The following is a 23,465-nucleotide window of genomic DNA, read 5'->3' on the forward strand; positions in this document are numbered from 1 at the left end:
ATCTCGTCTTATAAAAAGGACAAGAAATCTCCGGAATAAATGCGTTTTCTATGAAGACTTCCTATACTCTCCGGTACAGAGGCAATTTGATTGCATGGCACCATAGACTGGGGATCTTATCGGTCCTTTTGTCTCCAGACTCTATAAAGACCCTTTTTTGGTTTTATGTCCGGCTGTCAGCTTGGCTAGAACCATTCATAAATGTTTTCCGTGTAATAAGATCTGCTCACCAGCGCGTTTCACAAAGCCAGGTGATAAAATGTATAATCGCATACGTGAAGCGCAAGCCGCAGCCCGGAGTCATCCGTCGTGCGTTTACATGAGATTGGAAAGATTAACAAGCGTGTGCAAATGCGGCTGTCATCCTGACCTTTGTCTTAACACGCTTCAGACGGCTCCAAAGATCGCGCCGTGTTACCGCCGGGCGTGGGAGCCGTCAGGAGCCAACGCTTGGAAATCAGATCGGCTCTCCGTCACCAAATCAACAACCCGTCTCCATACATTCTCCAATTGTGACCCCTCCCCCGATCATCCGTTACTGAAGAAGAACTCACACCGAGAGGGCCAACAATTATCGCCAAGAGGGAGAAAGAGCGAATAGAGAAAAGAGACCCGAAAAAGAATGAAGAGAGCGAGAGAGAACGAGAGCGAGAGAGAACGAGAGCGAGAGAGAACGAGAGCGAGAGAGAACGAGAGCGAGAGAGAACGAGAGCGAGAGAGAACGAGAGCGAGAGAGAACGAGAGCGAGAGAGAACGAGAGCGAGAGAGAACGAGAGCGAGAGAGAACGAGAGCGAGAGAGAGCGAGAGCGAGAGAGAACGAGAGCGAGAGAGAACGAGAGAGAACGAGCGAGAGAGAACGAGCGAGAGAGAGAACGAGAGAGAGAGAGAACGAGAGAGAGAGTGAGAACGAGAGAGAGAGCGAGAACGCGAGAACGAGAGAGAACGAGAGAGAGAGAACGAGAGAGAGAGAACGAGAACGAGAGAGAGAGAACGAGAGAACGAGAACGAGAGAACGAGAGAGAGAACGAGAGAGAGAACGAGAGAGAGAACGAGAGAGAGGAGAGAGAGAGAGAACGAGAGAGAGAGAGAGAACGAGAGAGAGAGAGAACGAGAGAGAACGAGAGAGAGAGAGAACGAGAGAGAGAGAGAGAGAGAGAGAATGAGAGAACGAGAGAGAGAGAACGAGAGAGAGAGAACGAGAGAGAGAGAGAGAGAGAACGAGAGAACGAGAGAACGAGAGAACGAGAGAACGAGAGAACGAGAGAACGAGAGAACGAGAGAGAGAGAGAACGAGAGAGAGAGAGAACGAGAGAACGAGAGAGAGAGAACGAGAGAGAGAGAGAGAGAACGAGAGAGAGAGAGAACGAGAGAACGAGAGAACGAGAGAGAGAGAACGAGAGAGAGAGAACGAGAGAGAGAGAACGAGAGAGAACGAGAGAACGAGAGAGAGAGAACGAGAGAACGAGAGAACGAGAGAGAGAACGAGAGAGAGAGAACGAGAGAGAGAGAACGAGAGAGAGAGAACGAGAGAGAGAGAACGAGAGAGAGAGAGAACGAGAGAGAGAGAGAGAACGAGAGAGAGAGAGAGAACGAGAGAGAGAGAGAGAACGAGAGAGAGAGAGAGAGAGAGAACGAGAGAGAGAACGAGAGAGAGAGAGAACGAGAGAGAGAGAGAACGAGAGAGAGAGAACGAGAGAGAGAGAGAGAACGAGAGAGAGAGAGAGAACGAGAGAGAGAGAGAACGAGAGAGAGAGAGAGAGAACGAGAGAACGAGAGAACGAGAGAACGAGAGAACGAGAGAACGAGAGAACGAGAGAACGAGAGAGAGAGAACGAGAGAACGAGAGAACGAGAGAGAGAGAACGAGAGAGAGAGAACGAGAGAGAGAGAACGAGAGAGAGAGAACGAGAGAGAGAGAACGAGAGAGAGAGAACGAGAGAGAGAGAGAGAGAACGAGAGAGAGAGAGAACGAGAGAGAGAACGAGAGAGAGAGAACGAGAGAGAGAACGAGAGAGAGAGAACGAGAGAGAGAGAACGAGAGAGAGAGAACGAGAGAGAGAGAACGAGAGAGAGAGAACGAGAGAGAGAGAGAACGAGAGAGAGAGAGAGAACGAGAGAGAGAGAGAACGAGAGAGAGAGAACGAGAGAGAGAGAACGAGAGAGAGAGAGAGAACGAGAGAACGAGAGAGAGAACGAGAGAGAGAACGAGAGAGAGAGAACGAGAGAGAGAACGAGAGAGAGAACGAGAGAGAGAGAACGAGAGAGAGAGAGAACGAGAGAGAGAGAGAGAACGAGAGAGAGAGAGAACGAGAGAGAGAGAGAACGAGAGAGAGAGAGAACGAGAGAGAGAGAGAGAGAGAGAGAGAGAACGCCCCAATTCTTCTTTATGGCAGTGAAGTTTGGGGTCCTGTCACCTACCCAGACCAAGCCAAATGGGACCCCAGCCCAACAGAAATATTCCATCTGGAATTTTGCAAGCACCTCCTCCAAGTCCATCGGAGCTCCTCCCACAGCGCTTGCCGGTCCGAGCTGGGCAGATTTCCCTTACTCCTCGCAGTACAGAAGAGGGCGCTATCATACTGGGACCACCTACAAAACAGCAGTCCCAACTCCTACCACCATCAAGCCTTACTGGACAGTAAGAACCAGTCCAAGCCGTGTGGCCTGCAACAACTCATCAACACCTTGTCTCCCCAAAACTCTCAACAATGCGGCCTGACAAAATCTCACATAAAAATCATAACTTATAACTCCAAAGAGAAACATGTTGGAGAATGGAGACACGAAATAAAAAACTCCAAAAAACTAACAACTTACCAGTCACTGCAGAGAGACTACAAACTGGCCCCGTACCTGGAGGTGCTACAAGACCCCAAAGAGAGACAGACAATGAGCCTGTACAGACTGAGCGCCCACAGCCTGGAAATACAGACAGACCTACAAGCCCAGGGAGAGGAGACTGTGCCAGCAATGTGACCAGGGGGTCCCTGAGGACGAGGAACACTTCCTGTTACATTGTGACCAGGGGGTCCCTGAGGATGAGGAACACTTCCTGCTACATTGTGACCAGGGGGTCCCGGAGGATGAGGAACACTTCCTGCTACAATGTGACCAGGGGGTCCCGGAGGATGAGGAACACTTCCTGTTACATTGTGACCAGGGGGTCCCTGAGGATGAGGAACACTTCCTGCTACATTGTGACCAGGGGGTCCCGGAGGATGAGGAACACTTCCTGCTACAATGTGACCAGGGGGTCCCGGAGGATGAGGAACACTTCCTGCTACAATGTGACCAGGGGGTCCCGGAGGATGAGGAACACTTCCTGCTACAATGTGACCAGGGGGTCCCTGAGGACGAGGAACACTTCCTGTTACATTGTGACCAGGGGGTCCCGGAGGATGAGGAACACTTCCTGCTACATTGTGACCAGGGGGTCCCTGAGGATGAGGAACACTTCCTGTTACATTGCACCAAGTACTCATCAGTGAGGGACACTCACTTCCAGAGACTCTCCGCTCTCATCCCGGACTTCAACTCTACAGAAGAGAAGAGGAAACTCCAAATTCTACTGGGAGAAGAGGAGCCAAAGGTGAAGATAGCCGCCCAATATGTGACCGCGTGTCACCGACTGAGAGGGACATGAAAAACCTGAGGACTTTCACAGACTTATGTCCATTCCCCTTTATATTACCCCCCTTCCCCTTTTCCTTGCTTTGGCAATGCTAACATGTATTTGGTCCTGCCAATAAAGCTTATTTGAATTTGAATTTGAATTTGAGAACGAGAGAGAGAGAGAACGAGAGAACGAGAGAGAGAGAGAAAGAGAACGAGAGAACGAGAGAACGAGAGAGAGAGAGAGAGAGAGAGAACGAGAGAACGAGAGAGAACGAGAGAGAACGAGAGAACGAGAGAACGAGAGAGAGAACGAGAGAACGAGAGAGAACGAGAGAACGAGAGAGAACGAGAGAGAACGAGAGAGAACGAGAGAGAACGAGAGAACGAGAGAGAGAGAGAGAGAACGAGAGAGAACGAGAGAACGAGAGAGAACGAGAACGAGAGAGAGAGAACGAGAGAGAGAGAGAGAGAGAGAGAGAGAGAGAGAGAGAGAGAGAGAACGAGAGAGAGAACGAGAGAGAGAGAGAGAGAGAGAGAACGAGAGAGAGAGAACGAGAGAGAGAGAGAGAACGAGAGAGAGAGAGAACGAGAGAGAGAGAGAACGAGAGAGAGAGAGAGAACGAGAGAGAGAGAGAGAGAACGAGAGAGAGAGAGAGAGAGAGAGAGAGAGAGAGAACGAGAGAGAGAGAGAGAGAGAGAACGAGAGAGAGAGAGAGAGAGAGAGAGAACGAGAGAGAGAGAGAGAGAGAACGAGAGAGAGAGAGAGAGAGAACGAGAGAGAGAGAGAGAACGAGAGAGAGAGAGAGAACGAGAGAGAGAGAGAGAGAGAGAGAGAGAGAGAGAGAACGAGAGAGAGAGAGAGAGAGAGAGAACGAGAGAGAGAGAGAACGAGAGAGAGAGAGAGAGAGAACGAGAGAGAGAGAGAGAGAGAGAGAGAGAGAGAGAGAGAACGAGAGAGAGAGAGAGAACGAGAGAGAGAGAGAGAGAACGAGAGAGAGAACGAGAGAGAGAGAGAACGAGAGAGAGAGAGAACGAGAGAGAGAGAGAACGAGAGAGAGAGAGAGAACGAGAGAGAGAGAGAGAGAGAACGAGAGAGAACGAGAGAGAGAGAGAGAGATTAGAGAGGAGACTGTGATCCAGGCCTTCTCATCCAACATCTGTGCCTGACCTGACAAATGCTCTTCTGGAAGAAAGGTCAAACATTCCCATAGACACACCCCTAAACCTTGTGGACGGCCTTCCCATAGACACACCCCTAAACCTTGTGGACGGCCTTCCTATAGACACCCTCCTAAACCTTGTGGACGGCCTTCCCATAGACACACCCCTAAACCTTGTGGACGGCCTTCCTATAGACACGCCCCTAAACCTTGTGGGCGGCCTTCCCAGAAGAGGTGGAGCTGTTATAGCTACAAAGGGCGGAGCCAACTCAATATTGAACCCTCCGGACTAAAGCCCCATACACACCATCAGATTATCGGCATGACTGCGAAGTGCAATAATAAAGCAGATGTAATCATCTAACGACGCGCCGCCCCCCCGATTCCCACCCGAGCCGACGATTTCTTTTAGACACGGAAGCTTTTTTGCTGGTTTTTGAACCCGTAGACGTTGTGTTGCTGGGGCGCTCGCAGGGTCCTGGGCCGGGTCAGAACGGTTTCGGCAGCGGGCGCGTGGCAAGGCGACGGTCCTTCAGGGATGCCGCTCACGCGTCTCCGCGCCCCCGCTGTCTACCCCACCTGGCCCAGGCCCCCTCGTCCCCCGAAGTCCAGACCCCTTCCCCCCCGGGGTCCCCCTTCTACCCGTATGAACGTTCCGGTGATATTTTATGGCTTCCTAAATGCCATTTTTTTTTCTGTCATTTTGGCAGATCTGGATTTTATGTGATTACAGCAAGGAGGTGCAGTGAGTCAGTCTGTCACTAGGGGGCTCTGTCCAAGAGTGTGCAGAGAGAGAGTGAAGACTGTAATCAGGTGATAGGTCCCTTTTGGTTATAGAGCCCTCCCCCTAGTGATGTCATAGGCAAGTCAGTGCCTACAAGCCAGGCAGGGAGGATGATGTAGAAATGTACTGGAGGGGCAGTGACCCCGTCTCTGAACAACAAGCCGGGAGTCCTGAGCTGGACACAAGGCAGTGGTCTCCAAACTGAGGGCCGGGGGCCGAATGTGGCCCTTTTCTTGCTTTTCTCCAGCCCTTCGGGCACTATTCCTCCCACTGATACCAATGATGGGACACTATTCCCCCCACTGACACCAATGATGGGACACTATTCCCCCCACTGACACCAATGATGGGACACTATTCCTCCCACTGACACCAATGATGGGACACTATTCCTCCCACTGATACCAATGATGGGACACTATTCCTCCCACTGACACCAATGATGGGACACTATTCCCCCCACTGACACCAATGATGGGACACTATTCCTCCCACTGACACCAATGATGGGACACTATTCCTCCCACTGACACCAATGATGGGACACTATTCCCCCACTGACACCAATGATGGGACACTATTCCTCCCACTGACACCAATGATGGGACACTATTCCTCCCACTGACACCAATGATGGGACACGTTTCCTTTCACTGACACCAATGATGGGACACTATTCCTCCCACTGACACCAATGATGGGACACTATTCCTCCCACTGACACCAATGATGGGACACTATTCCTCCCACTGACACCAATGATGGGACACTATTCCTCCCGCTGATACTGAGAATTACACCCGACATACAAAAATACTTGTTTTATTTCTATACAGACTTTTCTGGCACAGTCTATACAGATGATTTGCAGTCTCTATGATCCTCACAGATGAAAGTCTCCGGTCCTCCTAGAAGGGGAATGATTGCACAGCTCCCCCTCCATAGACACAACGCTTCTCTTTATCGCCACCTTGTGGCACCGATCAGTCCTGCAGTTTCCCCCTCAATCAGCTTCCCTGAGATTCCGGCTCCATTCAGTGAAGATTAATGACAATGAATTATGTTTAATAAATGAGGAATTATTTATTAATTAGAGTTAATTATTTATAAGACGGTGAAAGTAAAATTTATGTGGAATGTGAGCAGGAAAATCTTTTCTGCATCTACAGTGTGGGCAGAAGAGGAGACGACAAAGCCGGGGGGGAGGGGGGGGGGTCTTATTTCCGTGGGGGGGAGGGGGGGGTCTTATTTCCGTGGGGGGGGGTCTTTTATTTCCATGGGGGGGGGGGGGGGGGGGGTGTCTTATTTCCGTGGGGGGGGGGGGGGGAACTTCTCACGGATCTGAATGAAGAGAACTCTCACTTGTGGTTTTTCCTTCCATTAAACTGCTTTTTTTGCAGCAGCTGGAAGACGTAGTCTCACTTTACTGCCCTCAGAAACCAATTCATTGATCCGTATTGCCGATACGGTGTCACCGATCAATGCCGGTATAGAATAATAAGCCGATCTCATCCCTCCTCGCTGTTATTTGTTCACATCTTTCAGTTGCTATGGCGAGTTGCGGCGGAGAAGCCCCGGCCCTCGCTGCGAATAACGATCATTTAAACTTATTAAACAGCGCGCATGATCATAATTAGGAGCCGGGATTCTCTATACATTCTCATCCAGCAGATAATTGCCGGCGGCCATCAGGAGGAAGCCGCTTATTTAATCAGAATTGTACAGAAATGTTAATTGGCTGGGAATTTCACTTTGTATGGACGGGTCCTTCCTTAATTAACCAATCGAGTCTTCCCCTGGCTTTCCTCATCACGGTGCCAGATGGTTTCCGAGGGCCGCCAGCAAAGCCGGGTGTGAAAAGATGCTTTGGCCCAAAAAGGAAAAAAAACTTGCCTTGGGCAACAGTTGGGTAGGGGTGCCATGGGAGGGGGCGCCATGAGTAGAGGTGCCATGGAAGGGGGCGCCGTGAGAAGGGGGCACCGTGAGAAGGGGGCGCCATGAGAAGAGGGGGCCATGAGTAGGGGTGCCATGGGAGGGGGCGCCGTGAGAAGGGGGCGCCGTGAGAAGGGGGCGCCGTGAGAAGGGGGCGCCATGAGAAGGGGGCGCCATGAGAAGAGGGGGCCATGAGAAGAGGGGGCAATGAGAAGGGGGTGCCATGAGTAGGGGTGCCATGGGAGGGGGCGCCGTGAGAAGGCGGCGCCATGAGTAGGGGTGCCGTGAGAAGGGGGTGCCGTGAGAAGGGGGCGCCGTGAGAAGGGGGCGCCATGAGAAGAGGGGGCCATGAGAAGGGGGCGCCATGAGAAGGGGGCGCCATGAGAAGGGGGCGCCATGAGTAGGGGTGCCATGGGAGGGGGGCGCCATGAGTAGGGGGCCCGCCCCCCCCCCCCCTCACCCGCCTGTGGGAGGAGGCGCCCGTGGAGTAGGGGGGGGCCATGAGAAAGGTGCCATGGAAAGGAGGGTCGCCCGTAGGAAAGGGGGGCGCCATGGCTTTTTCTGTGATGTTTGTGTTTTTTTTTTTTTTTTTTTTCCGCTCTCTCTTTTTATGTAACTCATTGCGAATAGAAAATTAACATCAGGATTGTTTCATTTTCTCTCTTATTCAGAGGGCGAACCTTGCCGGCCGACTATGCAAACCAGTTAGAGCCGGTCAACATCCCAACTGTACCACCATCCCCACTTCTCCTTTAGGCAAGTTTGGTCAACTGTTTGTTGGTCCAAATAACCAACTGCCAATGTTCTTGTCATACAAAAAGGTGAACATCTATTTATAGAGAGGTGGATGGGTCGCTTCTAACCATTCAGAGGAGAGGTAACATTAAATGTTAATTTACTTATTAAGGGTGATCCTAGCTGGCCACCGACAACCCCAACCGTCCCAATTGTCACCGACGTCACTCCATTTGGAAATGGCCAGCCGTTATCGATCCATTTGACCAAATCCCAATGTTCTTGGCGTTCTAAAGGTGAAATCTCTTTAATGGAGGTGGATATGTTGGTTTCCACCTTCTTGAGTAGAGAGGCAACAATGGATTGTTCATTTACTTATTCAGGGAGAACCTTGCTGGTCACTGTCCACACCGGCCAACCCCCAATGGTGACCACCATCACTCCATATGACCAGTCCCCAATGGCGACCACCATCACTCCATATGACCAGTTCCCAATGGCGACCACCATCACTCCATATGACCAGTTCCCAATGGCGACCACCATCACTCCACATGACCAGTTCCCAATGGCGACCACCATCACTCCATATGACCAGTTCCCAATGGTGACCACCATCACTCCATATGACCAGTTCCCAATGGCGACCACCATCACTCCATATGACCAGTTCCCAATGGCGACCACCATCACTCCATATGACCAGTTCCCAATGGCGACCACCATCACTCCACATGACCAGTTCCCAATGGCGACCACCATCACTCCACATGACCAGTTCCCAATGGCGACCACCATCACTCCATATGACCAGTTCCCAATGGCGACCACCATCACTCCATGTGACCAGTTTCCCAATGGCGACCACCATCACTCCATATGACCAGTTCCCAATGGCGACCACCATCACTCCATATGACCAGTTCCCAATGGTGACCACCATCACTCCATATGACCAGTTCCCAATGGTGACCACCATCACTCCATATGACCAGTTCCCAATGGCGACCACCATCACTCCATATGACCAGTTCCCAATGGCGACCACCATCACTCCATATGACCAGTTCCCAATGGTGACCACCATCACTCCATATGACCAGTTCCCAATGGTGACCACCATCACTCCATGTGACCAGTTCCCAATGGTGACCACCATCACTCCATGTGACCAGTTCCCAATGGTGACCACCATCACTCCATATGACCATTCCCAATGGCGACCACCATCACTCCATATGACCAGTTCCCAATGGTGACCACCATCACTCCATATGACCAGTTCCCAATGGCGACCACCATCACTCCATATGACCAGTTCCCAATGGTGACCACCATCACTCCATGTGACCAGTTCCCAATGGCGACCACCATCACTCCATATGACCAGTTCCCAATGGCGACCACCATCACTCCACATGACCAGTTCCCAATGGCGACCACCATCACTCCATATGACCAGTTCCCAATGGCGACCACCATCACTCCATATGACCAGTTCCCAATGGTGACCAGTGACCACCATCACTCCATATGACCAGTTCCCAATGTTCCTGTCCTACAATCGGTGGAAATCCCCCTTTCCTAGAGGTGAATACTTGGGTCCTTCAGCACTGAATCATGTGAAATGTGTTCCGAGAGGATGTCTTGGATGACGTCATTCCACCATATCACACAAGCATTGGCTTCCAACTGGCATGGCAAGGCTGGAAATGTACTTTCCATGGAAAGAATTCGATTGGAATTTCGGAGGAGCAGCCGTGTGTGGGAGGAACATAATGAAGACACGTCTGTGCAACAAGTACAAGTCTCTTCAATATGTTACTTTTATTTAGTCATGCGGAGCCATGGATTCCATTCTCCGGCACCAACCAATATTGGGAGGCAAAAATGAAGCCGTTCCGTAAGGAACATGGGAGACGACATTACTGGCTTCCCTCCGAAATATCCAATCACCTGCTTGTCCTTCTACCACAAGGCTTTCCCAATCACTGACCTGGAACAAGCATGCAGCAAGGAAAAGAAGTCCTGATCTGAACAATTGTTCCGGGTCAATGAGTAGGAAACGATCGATTGTGTCAGCAACTTAACAAAGGGTGGCCCCGTTTCTTTCATCCTTTAGAAACGAAGCGGCAAAGAACCTTCTAGGGGGGAGATTCCGGGGTTTGGTCCTCAAGGTAGGAGCAGAACCTGCAGCCAATCATTAGGCTTTCTAAAACAAGCATGCAGCAAGTGAAGTCAGAAGTCCTGATCTGAACAATTGTTACAGGTCAACGAGTAGGAAACGATCGATTATGGCAGCAAGTCAAGAAAATGTGACCCATTTTTTTCCTTGGCGCCAATTCTGACACTTCGCTCCTACATGTAAAAATCATCATTTTTTTTTATAGAAAATTTACACAGAACCCCCAAACATTATGGGGCAGATCCACAAAAGAATTACGCCAGCGTAACTCTTGATACGCCGCGTAATTTTAAATTTTGCGCGTCGTATCTTTGTTTTGTATCTACAAAACAAGATACGATGGCATCTGGTATCGATCCGACAGGCGTACGTCTTAGTACGTCGTCGGATCGTAGGTGTATATTTACGCCGACCGCTAGGTGGCGTTTCCGTCGAATTCTGCATCGAGTATGCAAATTAGCTAGTTACGGCGATCCACAAACATACGTCCGGCTGGCGCATTTTTTTTACGTCGTTTGCGTTCGGCTTTTTCCGGCGTATAGTTACCCCTGCTATTATGAGGCGTACTCAATGTTAAGTATGGCCGTCGTTCGCGCGTCAAATTTTAAATTTTTTACGTCGTTTGCGTAAGTCGTTCGCGAATAGGGATTTGCGCAGAATGACGTCACCGTCGTAAGCATTGGCTTGTTCCGGTTTAATTTCGAGCATGCGCACTGGGATACCCCCATGGACAGCGCATGCGCCGTTCAAAAAAAACGTTGTTTACGTCGGGTCACGATGTATTTACATAAAACACGCCCCCATCACATCTATTTGAATTCCGCGCCCTTACGCCGCCAAAGATACACTACGCCGCCGTAACTTACGGCGCAAATTCTTTAAGGATTCGAAAAAAAATAATAAGTTACGGCGGCGTAGTGTATCTTAGATACGCTACGCCCGGCGGATAGAAGCGCCGATCTACGTGGATCTGCCCCTATATATGTTTTTTTTAGCAGAGACCCTAAAGAATAAAATGGCGGTCATTGCTACTTTTTATCTCGCACGGTATGTGCGAAGCAATTTTTCAAATGCTTTTTTTGGGGAAGAAAAAGTTTCATGCTTTAAAAAAATAACTAAAAAAAAAACAGTAAAGTTAGCCCAATTTTTTGTGAAAGATAATGTTACGCCGAGTAAATAGATACCCAACGTGTCGCGCTTCAAAATTGCACACACACTCGTAGAATGGCGCCAAACTTCTCTACTTGAAAGTCCTCATAGGCGACGCTTTAAGTTTTATTTTTACTGGTTACATGTTTTGAGTTACAGAGGAGGTCTAGGGCTAGAATTATTGCTCTCGCTCTGACGTTCGCGGCGACACCTCACATGTGTGGTCTGAACACCGTTTTCATATGTGGGCGGGACTTACGTATGCATTCGCTTCTGCGTGCAAGCACACGGGGGCGGGGGACAGGGGCACTTTAAAAAAATAAAAAAAAATTGTTAGTTTTACTTACATTTTTTTTATTTTGACACTTTTAACATTTGTATCACTTTCCTTTGTTATAAACACCCTTTGTAATAGGAATATGGCACGACAGGTCCTCTTTACAGTGAGATATTGGGGGGGGGGGGGATCACCTCACATCTCACCTCTAGGCTGGGGAGCCTAAAAAAAAACGATCACCGCTTCCCAGCCGAGGCGGCGCAATTTTCTTAATGCAGAGGCCGGGCGTGACGTCATAACAACGCACCCGGCCTCCGACGATCATAGAGACTTCCGTAGCCCATCTGGTCCACCGAAAATCTCTATGGTGGACATCCGGAGCTGGCGGATCCGTTCTGCCAACTTACCGATCGCACAGGTGAGTCGGTAGAAGCACCGGAGGGCGGCGGGGGGCCACAGGGGGGGGGACGTCCCCTCTTGCTGCCCGTAAGAACGATCAAGCTGCCGGACAGCCTCTATGATCGATCCTATGTTGTAGGGGATCGCCGGCTGAAAATGCGATATCTGAAAAATGCCTGTAGCTGCTCCGTCATTCAGATCCCCCCCCCGAAGTCATATGACGGCCTCTGGGGGCAAAGTGGTGAATCGGTGGGATTCCGAGGGGGTTGGTCATCAAGAAAAGGGACAGAAAGAGACAATTTTACAGCCAATGGCTGAGCTTTCTAAGGTGACAATGAGGTCATAATAAAGAAGACTCCCCGTCAGGTCCCTCCATACAACTCATCACCGTACGGCTAATTATTGTAGACCCCCCCCCCCCCCCATTCCCCCCCCCCTACATAATTTTGTATTTATTTTCCGCGTTGAAAAGCGGCGTTGCTGAAGCGTTGGCGAACTTGATGATCACTGACTGGAGGAAGATTATGAATGAGATTTCCTGATGGAAGCCCCGCGGAGACCTTGTCATCTCTTTGTAGAAGACGCCGATGTTAATGACACGAGTTACTTATCTTCAACCTGCTAAAAAATGCAACAGCCATTTATTTTCCTGTGAACAAGGCGAGTCTGTCAGATCCGTTCCGAAGAAGCATTAATGGATCATCGGCCACGGCGAGGAAATCCCAGGAGAAAAAAGATAATAAAATAGAAGAATGCTAAAAAGGACCGCGACGTGTTCCAACAGGGAAATAAAAGGGGGGGGGGTGAAGATCCAGGGCAACACATTGGAAGGGTCTTGGCCTTGATGGATATTTTATATATATAATAATAATAATAATAATAATACTACTACAAGTCTAGCAGAGAAAGAGTTCAGTGACAAAAAAAAAAAATGTAAAAGGTTCTAAAAAAAAATAAAAAGAATATATAAAATAAATGAATGAATATAAAAAAATATAATTATATCAAATAATAATAAAATTAATGAATATATATATATATATATATAATTATATAAAAATAATAATAATAAAAGGTCTAGCAGGCTATTACAAGAGAGAGTTCAAGGAAAAAATATATATAAAAAAAAAAAAAAAAATGAATGAATACAAGAAAAATATATAATTATACTACTACTACAAGTCTAGCAGAGAAAGAGTTCAGTGACATAAAAAAAAAAAAAAAAAAAATGCAAAAGGTTCTAAAAAAAATATATAAAATAAATGAATGAATATAAAAAAATATAATTTTATATATATATATATATATATATATATTAATAAAAAAAGTCTAGCAGGCTATTACAAGAGAGAGTTCAGGGACAAAATAACAAAGGTTTTACACATAAATATATATATATATATTTTTATTATTAATAATATATAATATAATATAAGTCTAAATATAAGTCTAAAGTCTAACATTACAAGAGAGTTCAGGGACAAAACAACGTAAATGTTCTAAAAAATAAAAATATATAAAATAAATAAATAAATAAATAAATAAATAATGAAAATTAATACATAAAAGGAAAATATATAAATAATAATAATAATAATAATAATAATAATAATAATAATATAGCAGGCTACTACAAGGGAGTTTAGGGACAAAAAAATGTAAAGCTTATTAAAAAAAAAAAAAAAAACGTAAATAATTGTAGAGTTTACGTTGAGAAATTAAGCAAGCGTTGACTAGAAGGTCCCCACAGAAATACCATGAACGTGGAATTATATGGTGGATTACACACGGGGAGGGGGGGGGGAGGGGTGTTATCCGAGGATCGAATTGATCGAATGGAGTGGAGCCACAAAACGCAGCTTATCTCAGAAATTGGCAAAGCAATGACTTTGTAGGAATGAGAAGGACTTGTAATTAGTAGACCGTCGCTGACCAATCATAGGAAGGGTAAGACAAATCCTCAAGAGCCGGATAGAGAACGAATCTCAGGAGCCTAACGCCGCGTCCAGACGATCGGAAAATCCGCCAAGAAAACCGTGGATTTTTTTCAGACAGAATTGTGGCTCAAACTCGTGTGGCTTACACACCAAATTCTGACCGCCAAGAACGCGGTGACGTACAACACTATGACCAGCTGAGAAAAGCTCAATACTTCTGAGCATGCGTCGAATTGATTCCGAGCATGCGTGTTATTTTATGTGCGTTGGAATTGCATACAGACAATCGGAATTTCCAACAAAAAAACGTTTCTTGTTGGAAAAAATTGCGAACCAGCTCTCAAATTTTTCTTGGTGGAAATTCTGATGGTGTGTACGCGGCATAACAGTCAAATTAGTCGATCCCTTGGTGAATGGGGCCTTTGGATGGCTCCTGGGCTCTTGATTTGGACTGGATGGCTTCCAAAAAGTGTCCTGTCCTGGTTATGGACCGATAGATCGGATACTAAAACTCTCCAGTCCCCCCCCCCCCCCCCCGAGGAACCCCTAAACTAAATTTTCAGGTCTTGAGGGACGCTTACTAAAACAAAATTCACCTTGGGGGGTGGGGGGGGGGGGGGCTGGGTCAATAGGAAAAAGCACCAGCTAGAGGAACCCCCAGCACCAGCTAGAGGAACCCCCAGCACCATCTAAAGGAACCCCCAGCACCATCTAGAGCAGGGGTGCCCAACCAGTGGCCCACGGAGCCCTATGATGTGGCCCGCGACCTCCTGCTCCGGGATGGCAGGTTGACAAGCCCAGATGGCAGGTTGCCGACCTGCCATCCCAGAGCATCAGTGTAAAAGCAGACTCAGGCCCCTTTCACACAAATCGGTCTGACCCAATTGGACCCTCCTTTCACCTCTATGGATCGGCAGATGTAATGGGACTTGTGTCCGTTTTACCCCCGCCTATCTCCAATACGATCTGCTAAAAAAACAGAAGCGGATCAGTCCCCTTCTATCTGATCGTATCAGAGGGCCCATAGAGAAGAATGGTCTGTACCTGTGCTCACTCTAAATATGCAGAGTGGACACAGACCTGTCATCCGCCCGCTACACTCATTGTGGCCTGCGACTGGTTACCAAGTCGCTTAAGTGGCCCTCGCTATTCAAAAGGTTGGGCACCCCTGATATAGAGGAACCCCCAGCACCATCTAGAGGAACCCCCAGCACCATCTAGAGGAACCCCCAGCACCATCTAGAGGAACCCCCAGCACCATCTAGACTAGAGGAACCCCCAGCACCATCTAGAGGAACCCCCAGCACCATCTAGACTAGAGGAACCCCCAGCACCATCTAGAGGAACCCCCAGCACCATCTAGAGGAACCCCGGGGCTCCACAAAACCCTGGTTAAGATTTCCCGCTTTGGTCAAACCACAAGACATGAACTTTGAGGACCCCCGACCCACCTACCTGTGTATGTTCATTTCCCGAGGTGGGTGTCTCGCTTTGTCATAGGCCACTTTAGCAACAACTCCCACGATAAAGATGACGGTGATAATCCCACAGGTGATGTAGACAGTGGTGTTGGTTTTGGTCGTTGAGAGGCGGGTCATAAGCGTCCACCTCCACCATAACGTTGTTGGGTCTGGTGGTCACAACCCAGATCCACTTCTTGCAAGCGATCTGGTCCAGCCTTTTGCCTCGCTGTTCACAGCAGTACCGTAAAGAACACGTCCCGCAGCAGTACGGGTGGGTGGTGTGGTTACAGTCAAACTCTTTGTCCCACTGCCCACTGACGTCATAGTAGCCTAAACATCTGTCATATGGCAGGGGACGGGGTCTTCACCTTCCTGGTGGTGACCGGTAGGGGGAGGGCCGTCGTGTTGAGTTCCTTCACTTTGGGGGCGTTTTGCTTTTTGGGCGGGACCTTGCGTTTTGTTGCCTTTCGCCTTCGCCGCGCTTGGCATTGATAAAGGAGCCAAGGGGATCCAAGTAGACCACCAGAAGAAGAACGTGTTGCCACCTCATGTTTAAATATCCAACCTTGAACCTTGGCGAGAAGACGAGGCGGCGGATCTCCTTTTCGGGGGGCGCAGGGGGGGGGGGGGGGCAATTTTTCAGTCTCAGTTTTTTTTTTATTTCCCGTCGTTCATCAAGCGTCCCCTCCCACCTGACATTGTCCCAAATTCATCCCTTCCTCCTTCATTCGGCCATTCCAGCGCGGGGTGGGGGTTAGACGGCCAGCAAAGTCTCACACGTTGCCCCGGCGGCCGCGCTCTTCAGGTTGTCAAACTGCAGCTGGACTTCTGGATACATTCCCAGAGAGCGGCGTTCCCAGGAGCCATCCGATTGGTCCTCTCAATGGATCACGTACGTGCCGATCCTTCCCTGGATGGTGAGGAGACAAAACAAGAATAAGAGCCGAGATAGAGAGAGAGCACCCCCCCCCCCCACCCTTCGAGTGTGGCACAGGGATAAGCCCAACGTCCCTACGGCATAAGTAGCGCCTTGTTGCATGTCCGATCCGCGTCGCTCGGACTCACTCTCTAGATGTTAATTCAGAGAAGGAAGAAAAGAAAGGGCACCCTATTCATGCCCAAAGCTTTCTTTCCCTTCCTTTGTCGGCGGGGGATTTATTGTAGACGGCGGAGCTTCGCACCCCCCGGAGAAAGGCTCTGAAGGCTCCAGCGGCAGCTACAAGAAGAATTACATTTCTCTGCCCAGACTAAAGTCCCCGTCCACTTATCTGAGGCGGTCAATACGGAGATTTCTGAAGGAATATACTCTTAGGAAGCACCCCCCCCACCGCAAGTCTCCACCGTCAACCCCCCCCCCCCCCCAAGTCTCCACCGTCAAACCCCCCCAAGTCTCCACCGTCAACCCCCCCAAGTCTCCACCGTCAAACCCCCCCCCCCCCCCCCAAGTCTCCACCGTCAACCCCCCCCAAGTCTCCACCGTCAACCCCCCCCAAGTCTCCACCGTCAACCCCCCCCCCCCCCCAAGTCTCCGCCGTCAACCCTCCCCCCCCCCAAGTCTCCACCGTCAACCCCCCCACCCCCTAAGTCTCCGCCGTCAAACCCCCCCACCCCCCAAGTCTCCACCGTCAAACCCCCCTCAAGTCTCCACCATCAACCCCCCCCCCCCCAAGTCTCCACCGTCAACCCCCCCAAGTCTCCACCGTCAACCCCCCCCCCAAAGTCTCCACCGTCAAACCCCCCCAAGTCTCCACCGTCAACCCCCCCCAAGTCTCCACCGTCACCCCCCCCCCAAGTCTCCACTGTCAACCCCCCCCCCAATCTCCACCGTCACCCCCCCCCCCCAAGTCTCCACCGTCAACCCCCCCAAGTCTCCACCGACAAACCCCCCCTCAAGTCTCCACCGTCAACCCTAAAAGTCTCCACCGTCAACCCTCCCCCCCCCCCCAAGTCTCCACCGTCAACCCCCCTCCCCCCAAGTCTCCACCGACAAACCCCCCCCTCAAATCTCCACCGTCAACCCCCCCCACCCCCCAAGTCTCCATTGTCAAACCCCCCCCCCCCCCCAGTCTCCACCGTCAAACCCCCCCCCCAAGTCTCCACCGTCAAACCCCCCCCCCCCCAAGTCTCCACCGTCAAACCCCCCCCCCCCCAAGTCTCCACCGTCAAACCCCCCCCCCCCCAAGTCTCCACTGTCAAACCCCCCCCCCCCCCCCCCAAGTCTCCACCATCACCCCCCCCCCTCCCCAATCATCTCCATCCTCCGCTTTGCACGGCACACTTCTTACATCATTAGACTCCCAACTCCTCTATCTCCTTATCCCCGAGACCCCCAGCTGCACGGCGCGCATCTGCCTCGCTACAAAGCCGCGACTCCTCTAATCCCTGGAAATAAGAAGAAGGCGCATTTTAAAGGAGAAACCCCCCCCCCCCCTAAAAAAAAAAAGGAAAAGCAAAAAATAAAATAAAAAGACAATTTCTAAGCAAATCCATAAAGAAGAAGGAGGTTGGATGCGTTGCTTGCGATGCCCAGGAGGACCCCAATCACCCCACTCACCCTCATTCCTCTCTCACTGCAGATGTTGGGAGCTGCTGCTGCTGAATGGATGGAGAGGCTTCTGACTGCACTACTAAGACAAGAGGAGGGGGAGGAGCCCAGTGTGAGCCCGCCCACATCCATCCCAGGGCTCAGCTCTGCATCATGCTGGAGAGAGAGAGGGAAGCATCACCGGGGAGACTGTTCCCGGGAAGGGACCGTTCCTGGGGGGGCAGAGGGGGCATGGGGGGGGCAGAGGGGGCATGGGGGGGCAGAGGGGGGGGGGAGGAGCCCACCCACATCCATCCCAGGGCTCAGCTCTGCATCATGCTGGAGAGAAGAGAAGCATCACCGGGGAGACTGTTCCCGGGAAGGGACCGTTCCTGGGGGGGGCAGAGGGGGCATGGGGGGGGCAGAGGGGGCATGGGGGGCAGAGGGGGGGGGAGGAGCCCACCCACATCCATCCCAGGGCTCAGCTCTGCATCATGCTGGAGAGAAGAGAAGCATCACCGGGGAGACTGTTCCCGGGAAGGGACCGTTCCAGGGGGGGGCAGAGGGGGCATGGGGGGGGCAGAGGGGGCATGGGGGGGGGGCAGAGGAGGGGGAGGAGCCCACATCCATCCCAGGGCTCAGCTCTGCATCAGGCTGGAGAGAGGGAAGCATCACCGGGGAGACTGTTCCCGGGAAGGGACCGTTCCTGGGGGGGCAGAGGGGGGCAGAGGAGGGGGAGGAGCCCAGTGTGAGCCCGCCCACATCCATCCCAGGGCTCAGCATCATACTGGAGAGAAGAGAAGCATCACCGGGGAGCTTGTTCCCGGGAAGGGACCGTTCCTGGGGGGGCAGAGGGGGCATGGGGGGGCAGAGGGGGCATGGGGGGGGGGCAGAGGAGGGGGAGGAGCCCACATCCATCCCAGGGCTCAGCTCTGCATCAGGCTGGAGAGAGGGAAGCATCACCGGGGAGACTGTTCCCGGGAAGGGACCGTTCCTGGGGGGGGGATGGGGGGCTCCTCAGTCATTGGGGGGGGGGTCTTATGTAAGGACAGGAAACGTCGCTCTACGGAGAGGAGGGGAAAAAAATAATTTTCCCTTTAATGTTGGAAGGAGCAGGAAGCACAGATGTGAAGGGATGGATCCCAATCCCAGACTGTGCATGGAGGCGGATGAATCCCAATCCCAGCCCGACGGACGAATCCCAACCGATCGGACGAACCCCAATCTCAGCCCGACGGACGAATCCCAATCCCTGCCCGACGGACGAATCCCAACCGATCGGACGAACCCCAATCTCAGCCCGACGGACGAATCCCAATCCCAGCCCCACGGATGAATCCCAATCCCTGCCCCACGGATGAATCCCAATCCCTGCCCCACGGACGAATCCCAATCCCAGCCTGACAGATGAATCCCAATCCCTGCCCCACGGACGAATCCCAATCCCTGCCCCACGGACGAATCCCAATCCCTGCCCCACGGACGAATCCCAATCCCAGCCTGACAGATGAATCCCAATCCGACGGTTTATCTTTGCAGGAGAATAAAATACAAATCCAAACTCTTTAGAGGGAACATAATAGAGACCCCCCTCCCCCCCCCCCCCCGGAGATTCCACAGCTCACAGCATCTGCAGGCACAGGAGGACCAGCAGGAGGCTGCAGACATAAGCAGGCTGGGGCACAGAGCTGGCAATCTAATGCCAACCAAGGACTGAAAATTACACTTATGGTGCGTACATGCGATCGGAATCTCCATCAGAAAAAAAAACACGCATTCTCAGACACGCGTCGTGTTTTATGTCACCGCCTTTTGGACGGTCGGAATTTAGTCTGACAGTGTGTAGGCAAGATGGATGGAAGTGCGCTTCATCGGAATTAGACGAAAAATTCCGATGGCGTGTGGGGGCGGCTTTAGGCTCCATGCACGCGGGACGCTAAAATAACATTAGAAAACCGCCAGTAGCTCTGCAGGGAGACTTTCAACGCTTTTTAACGTTTTTGCAATAGCGTTTATTAGCGTTTTTTTTCAATGGATCAAAAACGCTAGAAAAAACGCTGGCGAGTCATGTTTTTTACCGTTTGGCGTTTTTTGAGGTCAGCCCAAAAACTCCACTGCTCATTAACTGCTTGCTGACCGCCGCATGAGGATATAAGTCAACAGAATGTCACGGCTGCGCAAATGGACATATATATATAATGGCCATGTGGTCGCGTGCGCACGCCGCCAGTGTCCTGCAATCGGATCACAGAGCTGAAGAACGGGGGGGGGGTGTCTTTCCATCCTTCCTAGTGACAGGTCACTGATCGTCTGTTCCCTCTCATCGGGAGCAGTGATCCTCCTCTTCTTGGGGTCACTCAGCGTCTGTCTCGGCCCCTCCCCCCCGTTCTGGGAAGCGGTCTTCCAAGGGGATACCTTGCAGGCGTGTCCATAGCTCGCACCCCCCCCCCATGCGCGCTCCCATGTGATACACTCAGTGTCAATAGCTCGCCCCCCCCCCCCCCATGGCACGCTCCCGTGTGATACACTTCGTGTCTTTAGCTCGCCCCCCCCGATGCCCGCGTCATTGTATTTGATTGACAGCAGCGGGAGCCAATGGCTGCACTGCTATCAATCTATCCAATGAAGAGCTGAGAAGCCGTGGAGTGAGCGACGGCGGGATCGCGACCACTGAAGTTTGGGGGTCAGGTAAGTTAAGCGCGGGGGGGGGGGGGGGGGACACTGTAAGGCGTTTTAAAGTGAAAAAAAGACGAACGTTCCCAATCCCTTTATTTATTTATTTATTTTCTCCAGCAAAGCGCCAATAAGAGGATTGGAGATTGTCAGCTCTGCGAGCAAGTCCCTCCCCCTGTATAAAACCATCAATCCATTATATATCTTTTATTATTATACAGGATTCATACGGCGCCAGCAGTTTGCGCAGCGCTTTACAAAATGAAGGCGGACGTTACAGTTATGTTACAATTTGGAAAAAGGAATCCGAGGATCCTGATCCCAAGAGCTGACAATCTAAGGAGGAGGGGCAATTCATACAAAAAGCAGGTACATTGAATCTTGGAACATGTCACCTGAACATCCACCCCAACCCCCTCCCCTCCCCGACACGCATGCGTTCCGCCACATCACGTAGGTGCGCAGGAAGAAGCTCCTCCCATTTAGGGACTCACCTTACGCGCTCAGTCAGGTCTGAGCTCTGATCTCCTCCATGTTGTCTGACCTTCTGGTGTCTTCCATCCCCCTCCACTCTCTGCACAACCCACCCAGGTGGGGCAATCAGAGCCGGGGGAGGGGAGGGGGAAAACCTGGACTGACACCACCGGATCCACCAATCACCTTTTATTATTACTGAAACCGTGGTGAAGAGGGGGGGTTGTTTGGTGTGGGGGAGGGGATTATAGTGGGGGGGGATTATGGTGTGGGGTTGTATTTCAAGGGTTGGGTTGGCCCCTGAGTTCCAGTGAAGGGAACTCTTAAGGCATCAGCATACCAAGACATTTTGGACAATTTCATGCTCCCAACTTTGTGGGAGGAGTTTGGGGACGGCCCCTCCCTTTTCCAACATGACCAGAAGCACAAAGCAAGGTCCATAAAGACATGGAGGAGCGAGTCTGGGGTGGAGGAACTTGACTGGCCTGCACAGAGTCCTGACCTCAACCCCATAGAACACCTGTGGGATGAATTAGAGCGGAGACTGAGCCAGGCCTTCTCCTCCAACATCAATGCCTGACCTTACAAATGCTCTTCTGGAAGAATGGTCAAACATTCCCATAGACACACCCCTAAACCTTGTGGACGGCCTTCCCATAGACACACCCCTAAACCTTGTGGACGGCCTTCCCATAGACACACCCCTAAACCTTGTGGGCGGCCTTCCCATAGACACACCCCTAAACCTTGTGGGCGGCCTTCCCATAGACACACCCCTAAACCTTGTGGGCGGCCTTCCCTAGACACACCCCTAAACCTTGTGGGCGGCCTTCCCATAGACACACCCCTAAACCTTGTGGGCGGCCTTCCCATAGACACACCCCTAAACCTTGTGGGCGGCCTTCCCATAGACACACCCCTAAACATTGTGGGCGGCCTTTCCCATAGACACGCCCCTAAACCTTGTGGACCGCCTTCCCATAGACACACCCCTAAACCTTGTGGACAGCCTTCCCATAGACACACCCCTAAACCTTGTGGGCGGCCTTCCCATAGACACACCCCTAAACCTTGTGGGCGGCCTTCCCATAGACACACCCCTAAACCTTGTGGACAGTCTTCCCATAGACACACCCCTAAACCTTGTGGACGTCCTTCCCATAGACACACCCCTAAACCTTGTGGACGTCCTTCCCATAGACACACCCCTAAACCTTGTGGGCGGCCTTCCCATAGACACACCCCTAAACCTTGTGGACCGCCTTCCCATAGACACACCCCTAAACCTTGTGGACAGCCTTCCCATAGACACACCCCTAAACCTTGTGGACGGCTTTCCCATAGACACACCCCTAAACCTTGTGGACTGCCTTCCCATAGACACACCCCTAAACCTTGTGGACGGCTTTCCCATAGACACACCCCTAAACCTTGTGGACGACCTTCCCCTAGACACACCCCTAAACCTTGTGGACGGCTTTCCCATAGACACACCCCTAAACCTTGTGGACGACCTTCCCATAGACACACCCCTAAACCTTGTGGACGGCTTTCCCATAGACACACCCCTAAACCTTGTGGGCGGCCTTCCCAGAAGAGGTGAAGGTGTTATAGCTGAAAAGGGCGGAGCCAACTCAATATTGAACCCTCCGGACTAAGACTGGGGGGTCATTAAAGGTCATGTGTGTGTAAAGGCCGGCGTCCCAATACTTTTGGTGATATAGTGTATATATAGAGGGGGGGGAGGGGAAGTGTGTAAAGGGGGGCGTCCCAATACTTATGACACTATAACGCACCCCGATGTTCCCCAGATTGCGGCTCAGGAAACATTTTGAAGAAATTATTTATTTTATAAACAGAAACAAAAGAAAAACATTTTCAGGTCTTTTTTTTGTTTATTCAACAAAAGAAATCTCCATTTGTGGGAAGAAAATGATAAAAATGTATCTGCAGTGTCACATGACCGCGCAAATTGTCATTTAACCACTTCAGCCCCGGGTGATTTACCCCCCTTATTGACCGGGCCATTTCTTGCGATACGGCGCTGCGTTACTTTCACTGACAATTGCGCGGTCGTGCGACGCTGGACACAAATAGAGATTTCTTTTGGCGGTTTTTATTTTTTGCGCTGTGAATTGCAAAAGAGCGACAATTTAGA

At 51.0% G+C, this 23,465-nt stretch overlaps 1 protein-coding gene across 1 annotated transcript in view; it reads right to left on the minus strand.

Annotated features, from left to right (window-relative positions):
• SHISA6 (shisa family member 6) overlaps positions 1-16,239 on the minus strand; it is a 182,757-nt gene extending 166,518 nt beyond the window's left edge. The window contains 4 exon segments of the mRNA XM_040331162.1: positions 15,629-15,750; positions 15,752-15,992; positions 15,994-16,135; positions 16,138-16,239. Coding sequence (XP_040187096.1) covers positions 15,629-15,750; positions 15,752-15,992; positions 15,994-16,135; positions 16,138-16,186 — 554 coding nt within the window. The 5' untranslated portion in view covers positions 16,187-16,239.
• Positions 16,240-23,465: the final 7,226 nt, after the last annotated feature.

The sequence above is a fragment of the Rana temporaria genome, chromosome 12 (assembly GCF_905171775.1).
Source record: "Rana temporaria chromosome 12, aRanTem1.1, whole genome shotgun sequence".
NCBI lineage: Eukaryota > Metazoa > Chordata > Amphibia > Anura > Ranidae > Rana > Rana temporaria.